This window comes from Tachypleus tridentatus, chromosome 6, assembly GCF_004210375.1.
Source record: "Tachypleus tridentatus isolate NWPU-2018 chromosome 6, ASM421037v1, whole genome shotgun sequence".
NCBI lineage: Eukaryota > Metazoa > Arthropoda > Merostomata > Xiphosura > Limulidae > Tachypleus > Tachypleus tridentatus.
In genome coordinates, this window is record NC_134830.1 from 61496994 (window position 1) to 61507585 (window position 10592).

The 10592-nt window shown below is 33.7% G+C and overlaps 1 protein-coding gene across 1 annotated transcript in view; it reads right to left on the minus strand.

Moving 5' to 3' along the window:
- LOC143252661 (uncharacterized) overlaps positions 1-10592 on the minus strand; it is a 48817-nt gene extending 38225 nt beyond the window's left edge. Inside the window, exon 1 of the mRNA XM_076505151.1 lies at positions 10234-10592. Coding sequence (XP_076361266.1) covers positions 10234-10293 — 60 coding nt within the window. The 5' untranslated portion in view covers positions 10294-10592. The remainder of the gene's footprint in view (positions 1-10233) is intronic.

Genomic DNA, 10592 nt, shown 5'->3' on the forward strand with positions numbered 1-10592 from the left:
TTATAAGGTCATAAATACACTTGAATCCTAATACAGTATTTAGATGCAAAAGTAGCTTGTTTTAATATTATACAAATAAAAAAAAACATGGTAATTAAACAACAAATAACTTTTTTCTATTTTTTCCACCACTTTTTTACACTAAATACAACAATTTTTGTTTTACATTATAAGAACACACAGAATTTTAACAACAACAGCAACAATCTCTTGCAAATCACTCGTGGTACTCAGTATACTTTTATTTATGGCACAGTAACCCAAGTCTAAGGGTCTCGAAAGAGAGTTACAGTTTGAGAAGCAGTAGTGTTTGTTGGATAGGCTTACCGACCGAAAATAAAAGAGTTCAAGCTGGTTTTCCATACGATGTAAAATGACATGTGTGGCGTCTGATATTATCAACCTGAATGGTAATAGAAAAGTCCGTGAATTTGCGGTGATTGGTGTTGGATAGCCCTCCTACTAATCTGATAAATTATGGCCGGCCAGCACAGATAGCCCGAACCACATTTATAGAATACCTTATTTCTTTGCACACTAAAATATTGACTAATCACGTGATATGTCAATCGTTTGCTCAAGTTTTATAAATTGACAGATATGTTAACATAATTACTTTTCTGCAATTCAGTGTGTTAGAGAAACAATCTCTTTGACTTTAAAAGGGCACGACAGTACTCGTTTTTTTTTTTTAGCATGAATACAGTAATCAAGGACAATTACTTTAAAGTTCAAAGAGTGTTTGTTGTTTAAAACAACGCTGGTGACAGACCGGAAGAAATGAAAAGTGGACAGTCTTTTAAAGTACAATACGTCTCAATTGGGTAGTTCCCTTAACGATCATTGTTCAAAGTAAATTACCAAATATGTTATAAAACAGTCAATAGCTATTCTAAAAACTGTTTATGTGAAATGCGAAGGAAAAACAACAACATGGTTTTGTTAAAGTTTATGGCGTATACATGAATAATAAATGCCTTAAAATGTGTGGTATAGCCTAATGAGCTATGTAAACGCTTTTTCTACTAATTGTAGGTAGAGTGAATATGCCGAGAAAACCACATGAAGTATTTTGATGATGCAACAGTGAAAGCGGCTTAAGACTGTGTGAATGGTGTGTGAACGATCTTCTGAAACGGATCGAGTTCTTTGTTTCCTTTAGAAAGGGTTAAATAACGTCCAAATATACCTGCAGGTTATTTCCGATCATGTTTCCTGATGGACAAAATCTTTGAAGATGATAATGCAGCAAACCTCTTAAGTTATATGACATTGGTCAAAAGGGCATAACACTGACACCTGTCACTTCCTTTCACCAACACGGTCACTGGAGCTCATTCTAATTGCAAAATGTGAACCTTTGAAACCATTTTTACCTTTTGTAAATTCTTTGATAGATTGTTTCTGCAAAGTTTCATTCATTCAGCATTTGTAAACTAATTGCAAATTATAATCCGCGTGATATCGGCTATAATCGAACAAGACATTTCCCAAAATCTTGTGGAGCCTATAGTTTCACGAAGTCCAGGATATATCTTGGGGAAAAGTAAACCTAATTATATCTGGGTGACATAATAATGTAGCAACAACATTTTACGAAACCGATTAATAACCATAATGCCTTTTGTTGTATCATTCAGAAAAGAAGTGTGAAATGCTATTATTGTTTTTAAGTGATATGAACAATGTTTTCGTGCTTTGTTGTATTTGATCATAAGTTTTGTTTGTTTGGTTGTAATTAAGCAGAAAGCTACAACATTGGATATCTGTATTCTGGTCACCATGGCTATCGAAACCCGATTTCTAGAGTTGTAAGTCCGAAGAAGCTCAGATGTGCCACTGGAGTATTGAACATAAGTATAAAAAAACGTGTTCAGTTCCAAGTTCGTTTATGTTTGTTTCAAATAAACACCAAAGTACAGTTCTGCTAATCTCTAATTTATATTACACTTAGTTTCAATATGCATCTTACAATTGCTACATAATAATTAAGATTTTACTTATCTCGAATTGGCCAGGTATGACCAGGTGTTTAGAGGGTTCGATTCGTAACACGAGGGTCGCGGGTTTGAGTCCTCATCACACCAAACACGCCAGCCGTGAAGGAATTATAATGTTACGGTCACTCCCACTGTTCGTTAGTAAAATAATACCCCAAGAGTTAGAGGTGGGGGTGATGACTAGCTGCTTTACTTCTAGTCGTACACTACTAAATTAGGGATGGCTAGCGCAAAAAGCCCTCGTGTAGCTTTGCGCGAAATTTACAAAACAAACAAACAAAACTTGCTCGAAATATACACCGTATTCAAAGCGCGAAATAATTTATCGTTATGCTGCTATAACTACATTTGAGGTGTGTAAAATTATGCAATGGGAGTCACATACAGGTTAAAGCCCGATTCTGTAATTAACACACAAAAAATTAATCAAAAACTCACCAGTAATAGGATTTTTTCTACTCTCCACTGATGGTTTGATTTTTTTCTCCAAAAACAAAAGAAAACATTCATACAGTGTAATGTTTGTTTTACCTTAATATTCTCGAAACAATAAATAAAAGTTTATTGCTGTCTCTAATTTTGAGCTGCGAGACAAAAGGGAAGGCAGCTAGTCACCAGCATCCGCCGTCATCTTTCGAGCTACACTCTTGTCCGAACAAATTCTGGGATTTGATCCTTTGTTTTACAGCTCACTTATGCCCACGGGGCATTTCGCAGCAATGTAATACAAACATGAACCATCAGATTCTTAGTCCTAGCTTAACTACTGGATCACGTCCGGCACCATAAGACATTGAAAAGAACTACACGATACATTTCGTGTACATAAATACTGCAGTGTCATTGAATTCGCACAATTTTCATGTACAATGTTGACAAAACAAGAAACCATTCATGTTAATTTAACTATAAGATTCCGCCACTGTGCTCTTCTTATTTTATCCGTATAATTTCTTATTATATATGATTATCCCAAATAAACGAATTATCTCTCTTTTTAAAACTTTATTATATCTTAAGGACATTGTTGAATACATAATTCGCTGATTGAACTCTGGATTATATAGATGGTTGAATATATTAAATAACTCTGAATGTGAAAATCAGCAAGTCACGAGATAACCACAGCCTCTATAAAGTCGTGGCAGAACAAGATGTATCAGAACTACATTTTGTTATTATTTGGTGTTTTTTTAAATATTGTGGTACCTCCGAAAGGTGATCGTTTTTGGGATGGTGTGTAAAAGCCCTTCCGACATGCAATGTTCAGAAACTGTTATGATTCATTCAGATCATAAAGATGTACCCAAAACGGGGAGTTAATATTTCTTATATGCTGATAACCATTGTGCTTAGAAATATCAGAAAACAAAAGAATATGGATCAACTTTGGGTTCCAGGACCATTCTAAAAGAGACCTACAACAAGTCATATATTACTCATGGTAAACAAAGTGTGATGTCTTGTAACAGGTGAAAATCCATAATTACGAAGATCAGCAGCAAACGCCATTCACGTGTCTCAGTCAACCGTATGTAGCATAATCAAAAATGTTTTTTCTGAAAAAGTGACACAGATCTGATGTATTAAAGCAGCTTCTACAACATATTGTATATTTCAAAGAACTGGAGAATGAAAAGGATATTCACACTATTCCATAAAAAAAGACAAAACAAAACACATATATATTTCTGTACGATTGGACTACTGATACGGGTGCTAGGACGCCATTGTCTCAGTTCGTACAGTGATGGCTTATAAAAAGCCAGAATGGAGGAGGGATGTGCTTTGGACATTATAACCTTACGACAGGACGTTTTATTGTAATAATTACGCTGCGGGATTATTTCCAAGATGCACATTCATAAGATTGAAAATGACCTGACGTTGTGACATCGTTGTGAAGCTGTATTTATATAGCGCACTGAAACTCAGTATCCTTACATACAAAAAATTAGCTTAGTTATACAAATGTATGTCTAGAGGTCGCATCAGGCAGAACGTACAACAAATAACTGCGAAAGAAGTAAGAAAAGTTCAATGAAATCGAGGTATAATATCTAACGACATGAAAAGTGACAGTTCTGAATAAAATCACTTTGTAAATAAATGAGATGGTCATTATATATGTCCGGAATTTCAAAACTATTCACTATTTGGAAACATTTGTTGTTGATAAATATAGGTCTCATAAAGTTAATACAAGCTAATCGTTAGGTTTGTGACGCAAGTACTTCGTCCTATATGCATAAAAGATGTTCTATTAACACACACTGAACCAAGTACTTCATGCTGTATACATAAATGATGTATAATACTATTAACGCATACTGAAGCATATCTGTCTTATTCACGCAGTTGTTAGTAGGTGTATTTGTAGGAATGAGGTTAATTTATTAATTACGAATAACACGCCATCAATGTACATAAAATATTCATTACGAAATGTAACAGTCATGACTGGGGTGAGATCCATATTAATAAGGAGGTTGACAAAATACCTAAAATCAAGTACTGAACGTATACAGGAAGAGTGTAGATATACAGTAAAAGTTTTATTATCGATTACAAAAGCGTTTTCCTTACATGAGATATTCTATATTAAATATTTTAATACCTTGCTAATGTCCTAAAGTTTATTATTTTTACATCGTCCATACAATAACAGTTTTAAACAATAATTAATCTAAATAAATAAAGAAAATTGCATGAACAGCAATCTTGTTGGCAAATATCATAAAATTTAATGTATATTGACATTTAATTAACTTTAAAATTAAAATTAGAATTTCCGGCTCTTTGAAATCGTAATACATTAACATACGTAACATAATAATTCCAAGACTCATCCAAGATAAATTATGATTATTATACGTAAGAAATGTTTACGACAGAAATATGGAAATACATCGTATTTACAGGATATGAAATATGGGCTCAATTCCACATTGAGCTACCTGCTGAGTCCATCGAGGGAAATCGAGCCCCTGATTTTAGCGTTGTAAATCCGAAGACTTACCAGCGGGGGATGTGGCTAAGGCACTCGACTCGTAATCTTAAGGTCGCGAGTTCGAATCCCCGCACACCAAACATTCTCGCCCTTTCAGCAGGGGGGCGTTATAATGTGACGGTTATTTGCACTATTCATTGGTAGCCCAACAGTTGGCGGTGGGTGGTGGTGACTAGCTGCCTTCCCTCTAGTCTTACACTGTAAAATTAGGGACGGCTAGCGCAGATAGCACTCGTGTAGCTTTTCGCGAAATTCTAAAACAGACAATAGGTATCGATTCATCATCTCATTAAAGAAAAAGAAAACATTCAGTTAACTACAACTGGATCGTCTTCGACCAATGAAGAAACAACAGATACGTTACAATAACAACAAATAACAAACTATTTGTTCTACGGTTTTAAAATAATTTATAAAGTACAGTTTAAACTGTTCCGATGCTATGTGGTTCATTTTATCTTTATGTTTTATAACTAATTTAAAAATATCAGAACTTTTATTATTGCTTAGACATGTGTTCAACAAGTACAATGATTTACTTGAGGACTTCGCTTGCCATTTCTCTTGGTTGTGAGTATATATTTCAAGCTTCATTCTGAATGTAAATTCTGAAAAATCGTCCCAGGGCCTAGAGAAAATACGTGAGAAGAGCACACATACATTTGTCTACTACCAGTTTCAAAAAGACGAAACACTTGTATTATAACGAAGTTGTACACAAATTGTGTTTTTAGTTATATTGAATGAAATTACATCATTTCTGGGTTGTTCTTCACAATTCTTATTGTTTTTGTTGTTTTTTAGTTTCACGCAAATCTACACGAGGGATATCAGCACTAGCCGTTACTAATTCAGAAGTGTAAGGCTAAAGGAAGGCAGCTAGTTATCACCACCTGCCGTCAAATCTTGGGCAAGGTTTTTTTACAAACAGTTTACGAGTCAAGCGTTCTAAACACCTTGCCATTCCATGCCGTATACTTTTTATTATAAGACTCAATGTTGTGTCTCGTACTGAGCAATACCGACTAATGTTCATTATGTGGAAAATTTTTTGTTACTTTACAAGTTATCGTGCAGATAATAGTATTTGTTACTTTACAAGTTATTGTGTAGGCAAATGTATTTGTTATCTTACAAGCTATTGTCTAGGCAGATGTGTTTGTTACCTTACAAGTTACTGTGAAGACAGATGTAGCTGTTACCTTATAAGTTATTATCTAGACAAATGTATTTGTTATTTTACAAGTCATTATGTGTGTCGTTCACAGTAAAGTTATTAGTAGCTTTGTTCAACCTCATCAGAATGATATTTCATAAAACACATTTCAGCTTTATCAAAAATATCAGTTATCATAATTATTTTCAAACTTTTCACTACTTTATGATTTCAAATGTGGCTTACGTGCTATTACAAGATTAAGTAAAGAATACTTTAGTAAATTATTTACTGTATTCTCAAAACATTATTAAAGTTTTATTTATTACTTAGGATTTTAAATAGTTTACAAAAGTTTTCTTCTAATAGTGAATCTTGTAGGTACAAACTTTTATCACTTCTTTTTTTAACGCTTTAATTTCGAGTGTTTAAAACTACTTTAGGCATAAATTTCTTGCTGTAGTGATAAAAAAACGAAACAAACAAAAACGTTTTTTCATAAACTGTGTTGTAAAAACCTTAAACTACGTTAAACCACCTGTATTATCATTTCACCACTTTGCCATTAACTGGGAAAACTAGTATATAGTTTATATCTTTTTTTAAAAACCATAGAATGTACTACCGTAAGCTTTACTGTCACTTACAACGAACTATGCCTTTTAAATAAATTATATTTATGAATTTATAACAATGAAAGGAATACCTCTAGTTTTTACCGATAAAAAACATTTCGTTAAAAATAAAATGAAAGTGGAAGATATATTTTACCAAATAATTTTATTATTATAGAACCAGTTCCCTGACAATATGTTTGTTTGTTTTTGAATTTCGCGCAAAATTACACGAGGGCTATCTGAGGGCTAGCTGTATAAAGACTTCACGAAACTTTTCAAATCACGACACTACATATTCCACTGGTAGCTATTTCGCAAACGATTTCAACATATGACCTAACATTATTCTCTTAATATTTATTTTATGTAATTTGTTTTTCGAACCTTGAAATTATGCTATTTTGTTACATAATAATTTCACAAAAGTTCACAAATCGTAACTCTGATTTCTTTCTTCTACTGTGTAATCCTTTATAAAAACATAATACACTTACATTTCACAGAACAGCCATAACAGAACATCAATAATTACACAATACATTAATAACACAACTTGCAATCAAATATTTACTTTAGCTGTCATTGGTACACATGTATAACTTTATACATGTTACCAGCCAGTTACGGTTTTTTGTTATACAGTCCATCGTGTTTTTGCTCACTTGAACACAGGACGAAATTCAGTTCACTGTACAAACTTCCGATCCGTTATGTTACAGTACCTGAAACCATGATCAATACAGAATACGCTGTATAAATTAATGAATCATCACTGTTTCGTACACGTGACACTTCACAACACACAGTAGAATGTGTTGATTATTAGTTACTGCGTTTTGTATTGTTATTGGTGTTTTTACAAGTGACGACTGGACATTACTTACTGTATTTTAGTTGTAAGTTATGTCTTAATACATATGGTCACTAATCAATGAAATACACATTGTAAACTTCACTTATCGATTTTGTTTTCACAACACTTAAAGGATGAATGGACTAAGTTCGTTACCGGTTGATTAGATTATTTGTTTATCCACATGGCTGCTACATGTGACAGCTTTTTAACGCATATTACGCTACAAATGTTACAACAAGACCTTCTTTGACACATGAAATATTTTGATAATTTAAATTAAAAGTAACAATTAAATTAAATTACGTCACTTTTGTATGGATCGCGTTTTTGGTGTCACAATAAATTACATTTTCTTAAACGTTACAATCTTTCAATCAAATGTAATATATTCTTCCAAAAATAATTAGATAAATAATTTCACGCACATAAAAACGTATACCTCAATATCGGCCTAAAAAAATTTATAATTTAACATAATTAAAGTTTCTAGTCTCTAAATGGTAAGCTGTCCAAGAAAAAATAATAGGGTTAACTTTGTTTTATTTGTTATTGTTGTTCACACGTTTTCTGTTTGTTAGATTTATCTGAAGAAATATTTGTTTTTTTATAAAAGTATCAATGAAACTTTGCTTCTTGTTTACAGATAATATCTTTTGTTTTGCATTTCGCGCAAAGCTACTCGAGGGCCATCTGCGCTAGCCGTCCCTAATTTAGCAGTGCAAGACTAGAGGGAAGGCAGCTAGTCATTAACCACCCACCGCCACCTCTTGGGCCACTCTTTTACCAACGAATAGTGGAACTGACCATCACATTATAAATCCCCCACGGCTGAAAGGGCGAGTATATTTGGTGCGACCGGGATTCGAACCCGCGGCTCTCGGATTATGAGTCCGACTCCTTAACACGCTTGGCCTCAGGTAATGTGTAGAATAGAAGTTAATATATTAAATTTAATGTGAAGTATAAACTTAAAAAAAAAAAAGATTCCAACAACTTTCATTATAGTTATATAAATCCAGGGTACTTTGCAAACCAAAAATTAGTTTAAAGTTTGTATAAAAACAAGATATTTAAACTAAGGACAAATTTTCATTAAGTGGAAAGATACAGAATGGGCTATCTTGTACTCCGCCCACTAAGGGTATCAGATATAGGGCTGTGCCATTGAGGGGCTTATATATGTGCGTGTTTTCTTATAGCAAAGCCGATCGGGCTATCTGCTGAGCCCACCGCGGGGAATCGATTTTACCGTTGTAAATCCGTAGACTTACCGCTGTACTAGCGTGGAGCTGAGGGGCTTAGATTTTGTATAGAACCAAAAGCCTTTACAAACAAACACTAAATATGACAAAACGCTTTTCTTATATGTTTTACTGAAGTAAAAACACGTTTAATTTTTTTTATTCACAGTTAAGGTAGTTTACAAACTAAGTAAACATGATTGTATGTTTTTGTTCAAGATAAATATTGACAGATTGAAATTTTCTCTAGAACCAAGTCAGGGGCGTAGATTTTTTACACCCGATAGGGGGGTGATTTTTACAATCACTTATGTGGACTGTTCAATTTGGAAATTGGTAATCTCTGATTACGTGAACCTGAAAGCTGTAAATATGCAGTCACAGAGTAATCTTGTTGCTACGATACTTGCATGTATACTTAGGCCTACTGACTGATACGAACTATCGCTTAGATCGAAAAGCTTAGAAGCACGCCTATATAAAAGATGTACATTTCGGCTACTGAAAAAGCCTACATCTAGGCCTAATTATATAATTCGATTGGTAAGAACACGAGAATCACAAGAACAAGCACACAATTTGTAGGCCTGTGATGCAATAAAACAATACAACAGACCAAACTGTAGGGAGGATGATTGTATGCACCATACCCCCACCTAAAATGAAAGGGGGATGTATACCCTCCATCCCTCCAAGATCTACGCCCCTGAACCAATCAATATCGCAAAGTAAAAAACCAGTTAATATTTTTGTATTGAACAAGGATACTTAAAAACGGGTTTAAATTCTTGCACAAGGTTAAGACACAATACAAATTAATGAAACTATTTAATATTCGTACCGAACCAAGTTACTTTACAAATACATACGAAACACGATACTTCACAAGCTAAAACTAGTTTACTTTTTTGTAGAGAATCAAATACTTCATGAAATAAGGTTTAAATTCTTGTACACGCTCAAAATATTTTCATAGCTACGACTGCTTCACATTCTGTATCAAACTAATGTACTTTAAAAATGTGTTGTTGTTTTTCTTGTGGAAGCCTACACAGAAGATTATCTGTACCTTATCTGCTGCAGAGAGTCGAAACCTACATTTTAGGGGGCGTAAGTTCGGAATCTTATTACTGACCAACCTGGTGACTTAAAAATAAACAAAATAGGAATTTATAGTTTCGTGTACAACCAAGGTATGTAAAAAATAAGGATGAGGTTTAATTTATTTACCAGATTATCATACAAATTATTCCCCCTAGTGAATTTATGTGTCATAATTATATCTAAAATATAAAAATGAGCTGTAAATTTGTAAATAACAAACACAGTTCTGAGAACATGAAGCAAACATACCTGAAGAACCAACAATGAGACAATATTCAGGGTGGCAGCTTTCTTGTACCAGTATGACATATTTTGATCCTTAGTGGAAACACGCGAGTTCCTCTCCAAGGATATAAAACCCCTGGAAGGTGTTTCTTCTGTGAATATATGCTTTCTGACATACGTTATTTGTCATTGACCACGAAGGTAGAATTTAATAAGTCCAATTAATTAATTTATGCAACATTATTAGCAACCTCAAATAGAGGGACAGTATGAAATTTGCTACACTGATTGTTGGGAACTTTTATATCAAGTGCTTTATTACGTTCAACTAAATTCTAAACTAGCATAAAAGCGTGTTGTTGCCATGTCCTTCCCTGGCACGC